This window comes from Argopecten irradians, chromosome 12, assembly GCF_041381155.1.
Source record: "Argopecten irradians isolate NY chromosome 12, Ai_NY, whole genome shotgun sequence".
Lineage (NCBI taxonomy): Eukaryota > Metazoa > Mollusca > Bivalvia > Pectinida > Pectinidae > Argopecten > Argopecten irradians.
In genome coordinates this window covers 21,721,173-21,740,990 of record NC_091145.1, presented here as the reverse complement: position 1 = coordinate 21,740,990, position 19,818 = coordinate 21,721,173, and the positions used below count along the sequence as shown (strand labels likewise).

The 19,818-nt window shown below is 35.5% G+C and overlaps 1 protein-coding gene across 5 annotated transcripts in view; it reads right to left on the bottom strand.

Annotated features, from left to right (window-relative positions):
• Positions 1-19,818, bottom strand: part of LOC138336179 (protein piccolo-like) — a 67,197-nt gene that overhangs the window by 30,763 nt on the left and 16,616 nt on the right. For all 5 annotated transcript variants that reach the window (XM_069285521.1, XM_069285524.1, XM_069285525.1 and 2 more), the window contains exon 2: positions 498-717. In XM_069285521.1, coding sequence (XP_069141622.1) covers positions 498-717 — 220 coding nt within the window. The remainder of the gene's footprint in view (positions 1-497; positions 718-19,818) is intronic.

Genomic DNA, 19,818 nt, shown 5'->3' with positions numbered 1-19,818 from the left:
TAGCCAAGCCTAAATAAGGATGGGTGTCAATGTAGCCAAGTCTATACAAGGATGGGTGTTAATGTAGCCAAGCATAGACAAGGATTGGTGTCAATGTAGCCAAGTTTAAACAAGAATTGGTGTCAATGTAGCCAAGCCTAAATAAGGATGGGTGTCAATGTAGCCAAGTCTAAACAAGGATGGTTGCCAATGTAGCCAAGCCTAAACAAGGATTGGTGTCAATGTAGCCAAGTTTAAACAAGGATGGGTGTCAATGTAGCCAAGTCTAAACAAGGATGGGTGTCAATGTAGCCAAGCCTAAACAAGGATGGTTGTCAATACACAAGGAACAAGAGTCAAAGATGGGTGTATCACCAATTATCTGTGCTCAAAGCAAATACATTTTAACGAAATACAGAAAAGCAAGGGTACTGTCAAGATGATATAAATATTTCTTCGTACTGTAAACAATAACATCTTTAAGATCACAATTACCCCAGAAGTAACTCAACACTTACCCTAGTCGTAAGTGAACCTTCGAAAGATCCACATTCCGCACATGTTAGTTTTTCGCAATCCACACAAACGTCTTGACCTTTGCGCATGCCTGATCCGTCCATTCGTAGCTCGTTCTTCATACAGAGGGGACATAGTGGTACGTCCTTGAGGTCCGGTTCTACAGACTGAGCTCGCTGTTCTACTGTTAATGCATAGGCCGTGTAATCCTGTTCTAGGTCCCTGTAAGTAACAAAACGTCCACGTTATAAATAATAAAATAATTCATAGTCCGGGTAATCATGTTCTAGGGCTCTGTAAGTAACAAAACGTCCACGTTATAAATAACAATATAATTTATAGTCCGGGTAATCATGTTCTAGGGCTCTGTAAGTAACAAAACGTCCACGTTATAAATAATAAAATAATTCATAGTCCGGGTAAACATGTTCTAGGTCCCTGTAAGTAACAAAACGTCCACGTTATAAATAATAATATAATTCATAGTCCGGGTAATCATGTTCTAGATCCCTGTAAGTAACAAAACGTCCACGTTATAAATAATAAAATAATTCATAGTCCGGGTAATCATGTTCCAGGGCTCTGTAAGTAACAAAACGTCCACGTTATGAATAATAATATATAATACATAGACCGTGTAATCCTGTTTTAGGTCCCTGTTAGGAACAAAAGGTCCACGTTATAAATAACAATATAATACATAGTCCGGGTAATCATGTTCTAGGGCTCTGTAAGTAACAAAACGTCCACGTTATAAATAATAATATATAATACATAGACCGTGTAATCCTGTTTTAGGTCCCTGTTAGGAACAAAAGGTCCACGTTATAAATAACAATATAATACATAGTCCGGGTAATCATGTTCTAGGGCTCTGTAAGTAACAAAAGGTCCACGTTATAAATAATGTAATACATAGACCGTGTAATCCTGTTTTAGGTCCCTGTTAGGAACAAAACGTCCACGTTATAAATAATAATATAATACATAGTCTGGGTAATCATGTTCTAGGGCTCTGTAAGTAACAAAACGTCCACGTTATAAATAATATAATACATAGTCCGGGTAATCATGTTCTAGGTCCCTGTAAGTAACAAAAGGTCCACGTTATAAATAACAATATAATACATAGTCCGGGTAATCATGTTCTAGGGCTCTGTAAGTAACAAAACGTCCACTTTATAAATAATGATATATAATACATAGACCGTGTAATCCTGTTTTAGGTCCCTGTTAGGAACAAAAGGTCCACGTTATAAATAACAATATAATACATAGTCCGGGTAATCATGTTCTAGGGCTCTGTAAGTAACAAAAGGTCCACGTTATAAATAATGTAATACATAGACCGTGTAATCCTGTTTTAGGTCCCTGTTAGGAACAAAACGTCCACGTTATAAATAATAATATAATGCATAGGCCGTGTAATCCTGTTCTAGCTCCCTGTAAGTAACAAAACGTCAACTTTATAAATAATAATATAATGCATAGGCCGGGTAATTCTGTTCTAGCTCCATGTAAGTAACAAAACGTCCAAGTTATAAATAATAATATAATTCATAGACCGTGTAATCCTGTTCTAGGTCCCTGTTAGGAACAAAAGGTCCACGTTATAAATAATAATGTAATACATATGCCGTGTTCTAGGTCCCTGTAATTAAGGAACAAAACGTCCAGTTATTAATGCGGAAATCGAAATTATGTAAAAGAAGAGACATCTGTATAGTTTATATTGCCCTGTGGAGGAAAACTGTTTGAAAATGTTTTAATGATTTATACAGTACATTCCCACGTTATGTTTTAAACAAATTCAACCTCGGTCCGCATTCTATCAAGTTTAGTGCCACTACAATATACACTTCAATAAGCTGTAGCTGTCATCAAATTAATGGTGTCTAAGAAGAGTAACAGGTAACATCTGAGCATGGAATCAGTTTATTTACACCTGTTGATTAACCAACTCCTTACATTAATTTTACAATCGTCACCAAACAGTAATATAGCTTGAATGCGTGTATCTAAAAGAATAGTGAGACATTGCTAAATATAACTTCACATTTTTATTAAGTTTCTTATTTCTCTCTGTCAATCTCATTTACAATTCCCTTTCAAACGCGCATCATATGATTAGAAGAAATGACATATGAAACTCTTTTTTAAGGATGTACTCCTCAGAGAAGTCAAAATTTTCTTGTATTAAACTTTTTTTCTCATATAGATTTTTGGAAATAGAAGTTCATGCTATAAAAGAAAATAGAAGAAAAAACATATGTCCGTGTGCTCTTTTTTGAGCTATTGTCACTCAAAGATACCTAATTGACAAAACATTGGATTTTATGGGAATTTTGCCGTTTTGACCATATACACAATAGATTAAAGCCATAATTTCCGAATGAGGTGTTTGATATGTATGGATGTTTGTAGAATTTATTTTCCAGTAGTCTTCTTTAAAAATATACCAGTTTTTATCAATAAGACTTACATTTTTTCTCAGAATAACAACATATACTACCCCTACCCTTAATTTTGAGCTTCAAAATGCACCATTTTCAGCCATTTTTGCCAAATTTAGCCCTTTATAGAAAAAGTTCTGGTATTATACTTTTGCTAATATTTTGCATATCAACAGGGAAAGGGTTGTTCTTTCTAAATCAGGCAGAAAAATGGGGGGTCCGTGTGCTTACTTTTTTGCCCCATTTGAATATTTGTTATTTTTCAGTATTTTCGAGTAAAAAATAATTGTGCTCAAATTACCATTAAATGTAAAAAACAAAGAGACAAAAGTGTATCATATCACACATTAATGCTCAATATTTTAATTACCACGAACCCAGTAAAGATTTACAGCAAAAATCACCTCGATACAGCTAAAAATACTGGCGCAGTGATGATTTAAGTAAAAACAATTCCAGGTAAAAAAATGGTAAAACTGTGGCTCTACTCAAAAACGAAAAAAGACACAATTTCAAAATGGCTGCCAAATGGGCCATTTTTAAAATCCCCATATAAAAAAATCTACTAAAACTAGAAATGTATTTTTTTGACAAAATTTGCAACTGGTAACTTCCTACAGATATTGACAAATTTTATTTGAAAATCTCATAACTTCTTTGATCTATGTCGAAACGAGACTTCAACGGGACTGAAACCTCAGAAGAATACAACCTTAACATTACTTTTTATTCCAAATGTTGTCTGGAACTCGGATGTCAAATGAAAGAGACAGTGTACCTCTTGATGCTTAAAATGTATTCTGAAGATTTCAGGATAGTCTGGGTTTTGACAAGAATGGACTTGATAGAAACATCCAGAATTCACGCGATAAAATGCGTGAGTTAACGTTAACAAATCTTTGAGTAGAAGTCACGTGTATGTCGCCAAGGTGACGGTGACATAAGTCCTTATGATTGGTGCCAGACAAGAATGTTGGCACGCGACGACCGGGCGGAAGTCCCTTTATCCCAGCTACATTAACAGCAACAGGGAAGGAAAGCACTTGTTTATTTTAATTATCCTTTCTCGAATATTTCACAATGGCAAAACCTCTTATGTAAAACATTAGGGATCAATGGCTTTGATCAAGATACCGGAGTTGGCACGGAGTGAAAGAGTCAGGACATGCGTACTTGATGAAAAAACAGACTAATCAAATGTACTTGAATCTTAAAGAAAAAGAAAACATTCACTAACATAGTCAGATGCACTGTCATCCAATGCTTACAAGGTACAATTTATGCTGATATTATGGTCTACTTTAAATGATAACAATCCCGATTTGGTTTATTCATCTATATAAGATATAATATTCTTTCATACCTACACGTGTGATACTGAATGGTCTAGGGCAATATACTCATGTCGCCTAAGACTGTATTGCATGGCTACCCATGCAATAAAGCCTTGTCAACAGAATTACTATTTTCTAGGTACAATTTAAACATTTATTTTTTTGAGAAACTAGGATGGATTAACTTTAACAGATACAAACAACGATGAGCAATTTTCATGTATGGAGATTTGACTTGCAGTTGCGTTTTTTTCGAATCTATTTCAAAACGGTCGAGAAAAATAGTAGTAAAAATTCAATAAAACGTAGAGGTATGAGAGAAGCGAGCCTGGGGTTTTACAACATTTTGTGACCCTCGGGTAGAATATCCCTATCCTTCATATCCACATATGGAGAGCTTATAGTATTGGATATATATACATGAACTGAGCTTTTCAATTCGGTATGCATTTCGCATCAATGTTTCGCATCAATGTTGTGTTGCAAAATCAGCTTTCTAAGAAACATAGTAAAATGGTATTAAAATATTACTACGAACTTTGTTGAATACCAACCAATATATCAAAAATGAGACAATATCAAATTTTCAAATACCAAAAATAAACTTGACATACAGTTAGTTTGCTGTGTAACAAATGCTTCAAGCCCAGCATGCATTTTTGCAAAAGAATGTTTCCACGAGATAATGATTTGTGTGTAGCGTGCGTGGGGCTATTTATAACCATTACTTTAAACATTAGAATGGTGGGTTTTGGAGCGGACTGTGATCGCACCACTCAATCGATCGAAACAGCGATTTGTAAGAAAGGGAATTGATTCCTCATCCGGCAAAAGCCAAGGTGGATTTCTGTACAGATACTGGTCACGTTCGGCATCAAGTAAATCCGTATAGTTATGTCACTAACAGAGCAGACATCAAGGTAGGACCAAGTGTACTTATATGTAAACCAATGCTGACAAAATATTTGGCCCCAATTATCAAGCCCCTTGGCTCTATAACGTGTAGGCGATGTAGGTCCCAGTTAAGCCTTGTAAACTACCGTCAGAGAGGTCATTGATATTTACCGGCAAAGGTTACCAATTACGCTTCCCCACCAGCGAGTGAAATGAAGCTTCATATAAAACGGAAACAGACTAATAAGGGAGCCGAGGTGGACCATTATAGATTACTAATGAAAAGCAGTTAAAAAGGAAGTCATTCAATCGCACTAAGTCATGGCTGTAGGTTAACGTTGTGTGATAAATTATAGGTGACGATAAAAACGATCGGAAATGGCCTATCGCACTCACCTTCATAACGACTAAATGGGTACTGTGCTGTTCAGGAAAATTAGGTCATTTTTATGTGGCTCTAAAGAACTGAATATTGCCAGAAATGCTCTTTGCACTAGATATTGATTTAGGATTTTTACTTGTTGTTGTTGATGTTTCAAACATACCATTGTTCCTAATCTAGCCAATTAAAACACGTTGACTACAGTATTCAATAGTTTTAGTTATAATGTACAACGCCGTACCAAAACAAAGAGACAAGAAAATGTTACGCCCAGGCCGAAAATTCAACTCGAGACCGTGGAACACTATATTATATCCGGATGCTCTACCGATTTAACTAGCTGGTCACCGATGATCGACCCAGACAAAGCACACTATCCTAACGTTATTACTCGTGTTTACGTATAACCTTTTCGTACTAAATGGTATTAAAAACAAGGATACTGAATATTATTTACAGTGGATTTCAAATTTATTCCTATAAAGCGTGTGTGTGTTTTTTTTATCCTAGTCCGTATTATGTAGGTTGGACTATACGATGAACGGCCATCCACATTACCGTTCTTGGCACTACATCGCCCAGTAATTACAGCATTAGGCGTTGACCACCAAATCAAAATCTATAGTATTTTACATATTGAGAATTTGATCATATAACAATAACATTAGGCTAAAATATCTTTTATATCAATTGTACCGTTCAGACAGTTGATCTGAGTTCACGCGGTATAGGCTGTCTGGACACGGGAGACGGTGGTATCGGGAGGACGACTGACTTCATATATTGGTATATCGATTACAAACCGGAGAATCGGGCGATGTGGTGTGGACAAATGTGTTACAAGACGATGGCGAGATGCATCAGGATGCTTAGAAATCAAAACAAATTCCATAGAGTAGCCATTTAATGAACAACATTGTCGTATCTTATATTTATGTGACACGATAAAATGACAAAGATGAAAGATAACATCTTATTTATAAGAAACTTTTACAAAACTTTGTGTTTCACGTCTACCACTTACATTTGTCATAAAGGCAGTCAGTTAAGTAATTTACCAATTGTTCCACTGCGTTTCATATATAAAATAAGAACAATTACAGGCTGGGAACTTGGATCAATACATAATACCCATCCATTGAGGACATTATTGATTTGGTTTCTTTTACCTAATAATCATGGGTATAGATTAATAGCTACTTGAGCGGAATCTGCTATTTAAAGATAGCAATTTTATAGCGTTTTCAGGAACAATTTTTAGTTAACTAATTCCCAAAACACTAATGCAATTAAAACTTTAAAAAGTCATCAAACGCACCTAAATATCAACTGAGCAATTATGCAACACTTATACCGAACATTTTAACTATTAGTTTAAGAAATTTTCCATTACTATATCTGTATATATAATGTAATTAACCCTTATTAACATGTGGTAGTGCATACGATATATAGGGCATGATACCACGTGACTCGTGTGTACAACTTTATCAATATTCACATTATGTACAGGATATAGCTCACCTCCAAAAACTGTTCACAGAAGGCGTTAATGTAGTTGCAGCCAGTGTTGATATGTGACTGACTGACAGTTTGATGTTCTGACATGGCGCTTTGTTATATTTCACGATCCGTAATCAAATGTAATGGTTATTAATAGCGGGCTTTTGTTGAATCAGATAATTAATTAGAAGTTAAAAAAGATTAAATCATTAAATCGGTAAAGTTAATGGCACGATCGATGTTTCTGTATAATAAAATCCTATGTTAGATGGTGCTACAGTAATAGCTATGCTCCTTATGTGTTCTGGCTTATCCATCCGCGAACCAATCGATTTGATGACGACAGGATTTGTTTTGATGACTGAATGAAATGTATTTTTCTCAGCATTATATTTTCAGAAAACGCGTAATCTCCGCTTTGTGAGTAAATAGGTACCGTTATTGAAATCATAACGTGTAGAAGTATTGACGCCTCTGTCACACATACTTGTAACATGTATTAACAGATTTCAATATGAGTTTTAATTTAAGAAGAAACTAAAACAACCTACGGTCAGTATCTTGCAACTACCCAGAAGAGACAAATCGTTGATAGTAAAATGCCAAGCAGTTTATTTTAAGCAACTGACATAAGCAACACAAATGAACACAAGTATTTAATACAAATATAACTGTAAATATCTCTTTCCATACAAAGCTATTCACTATTTCGATTGGAGTAATGTATTTAGTAATGACAGTAATATACCGATGTCGTCAGTTTGAAGCCGAACCTATTTTGAATTTCACGAGATTTTTTTGCTATTACATGTATATACATCAATGGACTGGACATCAGGCTACGCTCATTTAAGTCGTTTCCAACTTAGTTTTTAACATATATAATGCATGGGACACAATTGGACAATAGTATATATACCTAATGGTGCTATGTCGCGAGTTACAACACAATGTGTACTGGATTATTATCTGGCCAAGAGCAGGTTTGTGACAGATTCTCCCGAAATAAAGGAGCGTCGAAGAATTTGCACTCATTGCCTCCCCAAACATAACAACACTGTCAACAAATACAAAGCGAGGATTCACAAGGAAATGTCCAATTGACCTGAATAACACATGTTTTATCGATCGGGTCTGTCAAATTGTACTGGACTTCTCCATCTGTTGGAATAGCATAACTTTGTATTTTGTCTTTATTCAGCGTTAATAGCCTTGAGAGGGTAATTATACATTTTTGTCTTAACGTATATTCACGGTACCAGAGATATTTAGACATGTGATTATATTAACACATTATGGTAGACACTGGTACATTGTTTCAAAGATATTATATCAAGTGTACTTCCATATCTACATTGACTACAAGTATTTTAGTAAGCTTTGATGGAAATAACCATATTTAAGTTCAAGTAGTAACACGTTTTTCCTTACATGGTACATTGGTACATGGTGACGAACATCGATATTCTACGAGATATCATATATTTCAGTAACATTTGATCGAGCTATCCATGTACGACTGCATGAGCAGTGTTACTTGTATTAGATAAAATATTGTCTTTTGTTTACACTGTTAACATATAGTAAAGCACAGATGAACTATTTAGATACCCTACGTAGACCAACAATAACCGCCACACGTCCGATGAGACCGTCATTTGTTTCTACCTAAATCACAAGGTCTACGGACTATGAAAAGTTGTTTACAAAGACCATACAGGCCTATGTACATAGAGCTACAGAAAACCCATTAGTAAATGTAGTTGTTATTCATTGAATAAAATAGATTGAAGATTGGAGGAATAAACAAACTGAATGCGAAACAATGGCTGCCTATTGGAAGCTGATTTCTCCGGAATGAGTTACTATTCACTATTCACGTAACAGATGCTGTGTATCGAAGGCTAACGTTCCTGAAATGAGTTACCGGACTATTGATGGCAGGCCCTGGCATGTCAGTTTTTATCAGATCATATCCCATCCATAATTCAGCATGCCTGTCCCCTAACGTAAGCTATATATGTTCATACCCGCTACACGCTATGTCTAACTCCCAATGTACCGAGAGCTCGGCACCGTCACATCAAACAAAAAGCCAATATCCAGCAACGAGTTTCAACACAAATAACCTGACAATAGAAAAGGCAAATATTCTAATTCAGGAGGAAAATGTCGTCCAGGAAAGGCTGTTTCCTGTTCTGGTCACTGTCATTGTCGTCAGACTGCCGGGCTCCAAGTGTGATTATTTTAGAGTGGGAGTTTGGGTAGAGGCTTTCTCGTATAAAAATACGAAATAATCAACATCAAGTCTGGTATCGTCATATGTAACTCGTAATTGTAGATATTACCAGAATGACATCAGCAGATAAGTCGTTGACAGTAAAAGGAATGAGTTTTCTATTTCTAATAAACTAGCATCAACATTCAGTCATAGCGTCATTGCCACAGCGTTTTATTAAATAATCATTTTTTAAATTATATTTACCATTTTTACTGAATGGATCTTTACGTTACGGTATATAATCATCATATATTATGTTAATTTTCTCAACGATTTTAATGATGCAGTAGCATTGCCTTTACCCAGGTAGGATTATCATACGAATGTTAAAATCTGGAATCCGGCTTGGTAATGCGATATAGTTAAGCATGCTTAATTTTATATCAATAGGTTAGAGTAATCACTGGAATGAATGTATGAACTTGATCCTATATTTGAATAGGCTAGAGTAATCACTCGAATGGATGTATGAAACTGAACCTATGTTTAAATATGTTAGAGAAATAACTCGAATGGATGTATGAAATCGATCCTATATTTAAATATGTAAGAGTAATCACTCGAATGGATGTATGAAAATTATTCTATATTCAGAGGTTGGAAAAATCATTCGAATTGATTTATGAAATTTATTCGATATTTGAATATGTTAGAGTAATCACTCGAATGGATGTATTATATTGATCCTATATTTAAATATGTTAAAGTAATCACTCAAATAGATGTTGTGTAGAAACCTTCATTGTTTTCATGGAGAAGTATGAATATAAAAGTACGAATTGTGATTTAAAATATTTTGGTTTTTGTTATATAGCTGTTCTGCAGTTCTGCTAACCACCAATGGTTCTACCCACAGAATGATTCGAACGTTATAGACCACGACAGAAACTGCACTGTATATGAAAATGTATGTTAAACAATAAAGTCAATGACAGAACTATTACGGTACAGAATAAAAAGCCTGATGCGACATCACAAAACTGTTTATTTCTAGGCATAGTGAAAGGTTACAGCTCCATTGCTTTAAGGATTAAAGATAATCACAGCGAGCAGAATGAAAATGCATAAACCAAGTGAAGCTCAACTCCCAAGAGCACGTGTCATACACAAACTCGGTCGATATTAATTCATAAACAAATAAATTGCTGTAATATCAGGATAGCTAGTATACACATTGGTACAATGGTGTAGGGTTCGTTTCGCCGCCAGGAAAACCTCACACTAGTATCAGATATAGTAACCTTCATTAGCATATCCATACAAATGGTAAACTGTTGATATGATATACAATGTTAACAATGGGCTTCACATGTCAATTGATGGGGATGCCAATATACTCATAATGGATTTTATCTCTGTTGCTTCACATCACAATATACATTCCATGTATTAATGTATATCTTATTAAAACCATTTTTATGCATACTATTTCTTGTTGTCATATGTGCACAAGTCCTATTATTCAAAACATTTTATAACGCTTTTAATAATTAATAAGATTCAAATTGGCAAAAATATACTTTTATACGTCAGGCATATTTCGGTCGCCAAGCATATAATGCTTTCATTTCTTGCTTAAAACCTTCCATCATATGATTGTGCTATAATTATTTGCAGATCCATAACATTGTTGATATTGTAAAGGCTATAAATGGAATCTTCAAACATCTTTTGACTAATTGTGAATTAATTAGACGCTTGTGTGAGATGAAATCCAGTCTCCGACCATCGCCATAAGGCACCTGATTGAGACCGAATTGCCCTAATCCGATTGTTCATGTGAGGACGACCTATGTCAGCATCACATCCCTGTATCGACCGTTCTTAACTGTCAAGTGCCTGGAATCTTAATATCACAAATCGGATCAGAGAGGCCACAGAGTGCCAATAGAGGTACGGCTGTGTATGAGACCATGTCTCCATGTGCCCAACACTTAAAGGATGTCGCTACATTGGAACACAGGGTTGTACTGTCAATGATAAAATCGAATTGCGAGCCAACAGATATGTCTACTCAGCGCTTCGTGTTTACATTACATTGTAGGACTTTGTGCTATTGAGGCCCCTAATAGAACATGCTCGCTTTGCCTGGGTAATCAGTATTGATTTTTTCCCCACAGTGTTCTCCGAGTAGGAAGCAGAAAAGAAAGGTATTGGAATCCTTAACAGATTGTGTAAAAAGTAAGTTAAATATTATGAATACTGATTTCCCATGAGGACTAAAATCGATTTTAAAGTACGAAAGATCTTTGATCTTACAACTTCATCAATAATTAACAACAAACGCCTTTCACAGGAGTGAAATGCATTGACAATTCTTTGTTTGTACACGTAGTACGCAACAAGAATACGAGAGAATTGAAGAGCAACTTCGTACAAACACCTTCTTCTTTTCAACGATAAGCTATCGTATAATAATAGTCTATATTTGGAATTAACCATTTTAACATGTACACAATGAAGTGATCAGATTCAAACTGATACAATCACCATTATTACCGACAGCTAGTGCTGTTACATCATATCTTCCTTATTTAGATATTCATTGCACATATTATTAGAACTATTTGTTAAAAGATACCAATGCTTTATATATACTAGACTGTTGGAATGGAGAAAACACCAGAAAACAATTGATCATTTGCAACATAATGCACCTGTTCAATCTTACTTCAAATCAAATTGCTTTATTAGGATTATTGTAGCAAATGATATCCTTTAATAAGCGACTCTACCAGCTATTTTTATATGTCATTAGATGCTGGTGCAAATTGCCTTTGATTATCATACAAGAGAATCTGAAAAGGATGTAGCGTATTAACTTAGAAACACCCACTTACCCATTTACAGCTTTCCATCCGTTTAAGACAATGTCAGTGATGCTTGGGACACACTACAATTGTTTAATACTTGATGTTAGGGACACCATTCAGTTGTTTTGTTCCTCTATGACTAATTTACCTGTGATATAAAGGATTTCATACGGCTTTTTACCTCTAATTTTACGCATATATGATGCTAGGGAAATCATACAACCGGCTTATTCTTCTAGCACAAAAATAGTGATGCAAAGCACATCATATGATGTTCACAAGCGAAATATCAAACATCATACCAAACCTAGATTTTAATGACTGGAAAGATGAAAATGACTTACAACACGATACATCTATTTTGTCCCTATGGTGACATATAGGTAATCCTAGTGACGGAATTTGCTTAGCTTTATTGTGGACTTTTCAGTAATATTAGCGATACAATATGTCTGTCTGTCCTTCTAGTTCTAGGACCCAACACATGGTTCGTACAATAGTTCAAAAACGAATTCAATGACTTTTTAAGGACTTTCAGTTTTTTTCATACAAAAATCAAATGTTTTGTCGGCTAAAACTTCTGTAACAATTCCTGAATTGAACATTTACCATCACGGATGATTATGAATGAGGAAACAGTTCATTAAATGAAGTTTTGGACTGTCTTAATCGGAACGAGAACACGGTCCGGAGTCCGGAAGTAAAAATCTAGATTTCAGGTATTTTCTCCCACAACACTTCCATGGCAAGTTTGATCAAATTTCATGTTCATTTTTACGCTGTAATACAAATATGAATGAAGAATCAAATATTATTTTAGTAAAAATGTACTTTTAGATGATTTATCAAGGCTGTTTGGTGAATTTCAAGGACTTTTTTAGGTCAAACTCTTTATTGAAGGAATTTCAAGGCCAACACATAAGTGCAAGGACTTTTCAATGCCCATCATGCAACAGTGATGCATGTTGATGATTTAAATCAAATAAACCCGCCATGCAAAAGATTTAAAAATGCTCAGTGAGTTCCTGTGTATTTTTCGAATGCGTAAACATTTTAATGGAATTAAGAGGAATGCGCAGAGCAAGTAAACTATAGAATAGACCAATAGTATATACAAACTTCCATCTAAACTGTTGATTGGATTAAACAAGACCATTGAAACCATTTCGTTTGTTTATTATCTTAACCAATATGCTCAATACGGAATTGAGACTTGCCAATTAAAATGAATACGTTATAGAAACTAACAATCAAAACCTGGGAGTGACAAATTACCGAGTACGATATACTATTGGTACCAATATAGCCTGCCAATGTCTACAGAGCAATATCTGCCATCCCTTAAAACTATTGGGGGTCAGTGAGAAGTGTAGCAGAATATTCCTTTTTACCAGGTTCCTTGTGGTGAGGAAAACCAAATCGAAAATAAATTGTGAAATGCATCGTTTGCTGATAGGATTTAAATTTGATATACAAATATAAACAAATTGATATAAGATTATTGATACACGCTGATAAATTCTTATGATAGTGGCATCCTACGGCAGTTAAGAGTGTCAAGCGTTTTGCCAATTATGATCACAAATCAAACTGGGGGGAGGAGGGTATTGAGAAATAAGAAAATCTCAATGGTAAATCAATTTTGTATTTGTTGAAATGTGGAAGTATTTTGGACAAGTCCTCGTATCAAAGTACACAGATAAATGATATTTTGAAGATGATGAAAAGGTACATTAAGGGAAATAATCTGTCTCTTAATTTCAAAGCGACAGGCAAATGATACCATATTGTCCAATTATAACTACCACAAATAACACCCTGGGTTAGCGGTCAACTCGTAAAAACTCCCTACGTGTTAGGGGACACCTCAAGAAAGCTCTCGATCAGTCAGATTGGGACATTTCTGTTCAAGGTAAAATATGAACAGCAAATGATGGAAGAGGAAAATGCGACTTATCACTTCATATGGCATAAAATAACAGATACAGATGAAACCTGCCAATAAATAATGAACAGTCGGGGATTTTAAATGAACACTGGATGTGAGCCATATACGGTATATATAGGTTACTGAGTACAGAATACATAATTAACAGCATAATTGGCACACAGGCAGAGAACATAGAAGTGACTATAAAAGTATAATATTATGAGAGATGGACATGTAAACGAACATGTACATGTAGCAATAGCACGGCGTCACCATCGATACTAATTTTATTAAAGCTTGAAAATGCAGACTCAGCGTTCTTTGAAGAACAGTATTCAGCATTGTGGCGTGTGTACTGCTAACCATCGTCTACAAAAGGAATAGGAGATAACACCATATAACGGTTATGTTCATAACAATGAACATATCAGACACAATAGAGGTCCTAAGTGTATCTATTCAGATAGCCCCCGATAAGACATAATTTTATAAATTTTCTGTCTGGAACAGCATATATATACCATTCTCGTGCAAACCCTTACTTCTACATCAATACCGGCGAATCAATATCTTCAGCAATCCCGACAGACATATATAGGTAATGATTGAGAAGATGATCTTAACTGATTATATAATTAATCAAATATTCATCAAGATTGAAATAGATCTTTCCTGTTGTTTAAAATATATAATACAAAAGCAATATGTATGAAAAAGAACATTGAGGTACAATTTCCTTGATTAAACGTATCAACCCTCAAATTGCAATAATCACCTTTCGGGGACCATACACTTGAAATGCGTTTTACTGAGCTCCTTCACATGGCGTGTACCCATGGATGATATACTGGGGCTGTTCAGTCCTAGTACCCAGCGGCCATTGTTTCAAAGCGGACACGAAACGCCTTCATCACCAAGACAGATATGAATATCACACACGTTTCTATAGTATCCCGATATGCTGACTCCAGTATTACGACCGGAATGGTTCATGCTGTATTGTCTCCTGTTCCTAGAAAATGGGGCACACATTAACATCGACCTTTATACATAGCATTTATACTATACGATTCTGCACGCATAAGCACTATGTAATCCACGTAAACTCATATCGGATATTCATTCACGAAATTTGCGTAGAGATATGCCACCCCTGCGGGATAGTCAGATAGCCATTCTCGATCCCGGCAGTTCTGAAACACGTCTGGGTTCGAGGACTGCCAAGGTGAGCATTGGCATTCACTCCGAATTACAGTACAAGTACCGGGCACAAATGTGCTTTCAATGAAATATTAAAAACAGTGAAACAGCTATATGCAAGGATGATCTGTTTGAATGCAAAATCAATACATTGTATTGTTTTGGTATGTACATCCAAGAAACTACTGAGATACACAAGTCATGTTCGATATGGACAGTTATGGAAAGTGGAAACTACAATTCAAGCGGTCAGAAAGAATTAATGCCTTGTCAGCAGGATGGACGAGCAGACGTGATTGAAGCATTAATATGTAACGCAATACACGTCTGATGATGCAAGTTGGTGAATGGGAAAACAATAATGAAATCCGATGTTAAATCCAGATGCTGTTCATTTCTAGTGATGTCTTATTGTATTTATTTGTCACTTCAAACACATCCCGACTTCGCATAATAAAATACAAAAAGGAAACAGCAACATGGCGCCTACATCATAGTAGGTTAGGTTACCTGTAGGCCTTGACGCACTGCTAAGACGCGGTATGATATGTTCAGGAAGCACACTGTGCTTTATTCAGAACATACTATCTATTTAGAAATATACAAAACTTGACCGACGTTTTTATTTGAAAATACAACCAATTATCATCATAAAGCACAACCTTGAAACCCCACTCAACGATTATCTTAAATATGCTCCACCGCCGACAGAACATAAATGATACCAATCATGTAAACAATGACTGATGTTTAATCGCGTATACATGCGTCAAATTAATACAAAAATACATATAAAATGATAAATTTTGCTTTTGGTACATGTGCAATCAGTTCTTCATTCCATATAGAGCAGAGTACCGTGGATTTTTTTCGGCACGAAATAAATGATATTTTAATATTTTATCTTGAAGTAAAATAATAAGTTCAAACGTTCAATGATGGTAATAGTAACAGTGAAACTAAGTAAATTTCAATTTGTAACCGAAGAAAAATATTAATTCGTCAGCTGTGGAGCATTTTTATGTAAACGTTCAATTATGCTAATTATGGTTTGTTATGTTGTTTTTTTCACTTCCGGAAAATAATCATTGTCTGAATATTGACTTAAAGAGTGGTCTTTCACCAAACAAAACGATGTGCCCTCTTAAATTTCCAACATGACATCATTATGTTGACATTGATGATTTCAAGTATCGTAAGTTTACATTACTAAAACTTTAATTGGTAGCACCCTTCTAATGGGAAGTATTCTTAATGACAAACACAATGCAGTTTTCTAGAACAAATAATGAGTTGAGTTATAATTTTCTATGGGATTAGTTACAGGGAACTAGAAAGTAAACATCCTAGTTTCCTTCTATATACAAATGATGTGTTGATTTTCTCTAGAAAAGATCAGATTTAGATGGAGAGCGTCTGCTTGTCAAAGCTTAGTTCCACCGTCGCCCGCGTGACTGTGTGAAGAGGACGCTAAATCAATAAAAGATAGTTAACGTTTATGTATATGTAGAAGTAATATATGTAGATAGACACAGTGATAAGACCCAGATTTGAACATTTGTCAGAGTATTATGGACCCCGATATACAGTCGTGGAATTTTCCACTCCAACAAACAGATCTCTTATGGGCCATGCTATTGATCTATCGCAGTAACTTCTCGACTCTGGGCTTCAGCTGCTTCCATGTGGTTTCAAGTAATGGTACAAAAACAGCTACAATTGGCAAATACTGCTGAGGCATTGGTAGTTGCGGATGGCTGGTCTTGTGTTACATACCTGTAAGGTGAATGATATCACACAAGTGGACGCCAGTCGTCAATATGACTGAGGTAATGACCGTTTTTATAGAATACAGGCGCATGGTCCAGTCACGCGGAAACTGATATCGTTATCAGAACGAGTCATTCATCACTTATAGGACATCAATAAGCCTTATTTTAACTATACAGTCATTTAAAGCAACCGATCGCTTGTAATGTAATACCCGTATCTATTTACATACTGACAGGGCGCTGCGCACGGGGAGTGTTTTAGCGTGTAAGGAAAGTTAACATGTCAGATAAATACGTCATGGGAAACGTGTTATACGTCATTATAATTTGATGACGCTCCATGGTGAAAACCAACTATGCCTGGGTCTATTTAAAGTTTCCTGAATTGATCAGAGTTATGTGGAGGTAAGAGTAAACGTATGTGGGTTAAGGTAAACTAAATCGTCGCATAAATATACAATTTAAACACTGACTTAAACTTGGTGAGGATAAAGCATAACAAATCTAACACAAACAGGATGACTTATGCGAAGAACATCTTTAGGGCTAACCAACAACAGCTCCTCATTAGAGAAAATGTGATCAAATAAAAGCAGCATGACCTATACTACTGGAATCATTAGTGTCGTTTTAGAACCCAACATATGGAGTAATGCAACGCATATTGTATTGTTCCGCAGACGAGAAGTGCATAAGAGAGGATCCATTTTAAAAAGTTCACAAGAAGATTGAAGAAAACTGACCAAAAAATAAAAGAACAAAAAAATAAGCTAATTATTATCATTTTGGGTTTCTGCAAAATTGAAAAGAATATACGTATTTATATATGTATATGTATTCAAAAATAAGACAAATACTGAATTACTTTTGACAGCACGACAGGACTGATTAAAATGGTTTGTAAATGAGACAGATTGGACAAACATTGAGGGAAAGCGTCATGGGGATTGAGGAAGGTAAAGAAAAGGTGCAAGATCAAATGGTCTCCATATACCAGAATATTAGTCGTCAAACCTACTAAATCAATCAAAGTTCGATTAAATTTTGAGCAAATATTTTAGACTTTTAGGTTTTGATAATGATAGGTGACTTATTGAAATAGAACGCTTGAAATTGTTCAACAATCCATGCTTCAAGAATTTAAAAAAAATGTATAATATCCTTTTTGAAATTGAATTTTGCAAAAATTTTCGACACTAGTTGGACTACTAGTAATTTAACATCAGAGATAGCAAAACAAGCACGACATTACCAGTAAGAACGTTTGATAACGTCTAACAGATGTTTCGTCAGTACCGCTGGGGACTAAGTACACCAACTTGTAATTTCGTCTGTCTAGAACGATTGAAGGGTCACATAATGATTGTTTCGTTTTACTAGACTACGTGTTGTAGATGATACCAAGAAATGAAACTAAACGTAACGGCATATGGACCACATACGAAACAAAAGACCGTGGTATGGAAGGTCACTTTTGACCCCTGCAAGAAAGGAGGTAAACATATTCAGCTTTCTAGATCTATATATTCTGCCCAATACTAGACAATAATACGATTGGCTTCATTGCAGAATGTTCAATAAAGAACGGCATAGGAACATTGATTAGCTGTATTTTCGCTTACTCAGCAAGAAATGATCGGCGTATATGTCTTTATACAAGCTGTGCTTTCTCTATAGATTGCACGATGATGCACTGACGGTTCACAGTTCCCTCTGAAACAATGAGATAGGCTCATTGCTTATGGTGTGGGCCCTACTACTGTAACACAAGTATTCATGTATTCAAACACAATTACTGATTCCCAATACTATGTGGGAGGACGGGTTTAAGAGTTTATACCTACACCAAACAATTCTTTGTAGTGACATTACTTAAGACATTTTCATCATATGTTGTAAGATTTTAGGTCTGAGGATAGGTTAAACTAAGGGAAGAATACAGGTCCATAACTCCAAACTGATTGTCGATACAGGGCAGCGGGGCACAGACATGTTTACAAAGTGTAGTCTGATGATCTAGTGGAAGTACTGTATTTTGATCTCAGAAACAAATTAATTATGCCATCCGATCATGTAGTATGTAGAAACAGCATAGGAAATCACATTTCACCAGCTCTTTTTGAGACTTTCTCTGTACACTTAGAGAAATGGCAATGCTACATCAATTCATTCATAAAAAAATTCCCTACATGCCTAAAGCATATGTCCTACACAGGTGGATACACGATTAATATTCTTCTGCACAGCTTTAGGAATATGTAACCACAAATAATATTAATGAATTATTTACATCGTAAATGCTTTCTCTTGCTTAATACCAATAACAGCTTTAATATTCACAGATTTCCAATAAGGACATGCGCGACCTTGATCAAGCGTCAAGGTAAGGACAAAAGTAATATCCTAATGGACACGAGGATCAATGTGAAAGTTGATCTGAATAGAGGTGAGAGCGATAGGATTCAAGGCATGCCTGGCCTCGGGTAAGCTGGTACAGTGCTGTGGCTGATGCACTGGATTCACACACATAATTCATCCCATTATTGCCCTAGCTAGAAGCCTCTGTTCATGTCATGCCGTTTATAAACAGGGGCAATGCATCATCGATTATTGGTTAGAATAATACAGACATAACAAACATTTAGTGGTTATTATACAACTATTTTTGTAGCGAGGAAATAGCCGCGATCGTGGCATCAGTCCGTCTGGCACACGTAGGACGCAGCTAATACATATATCAAACATGTACCATTGTGACTAA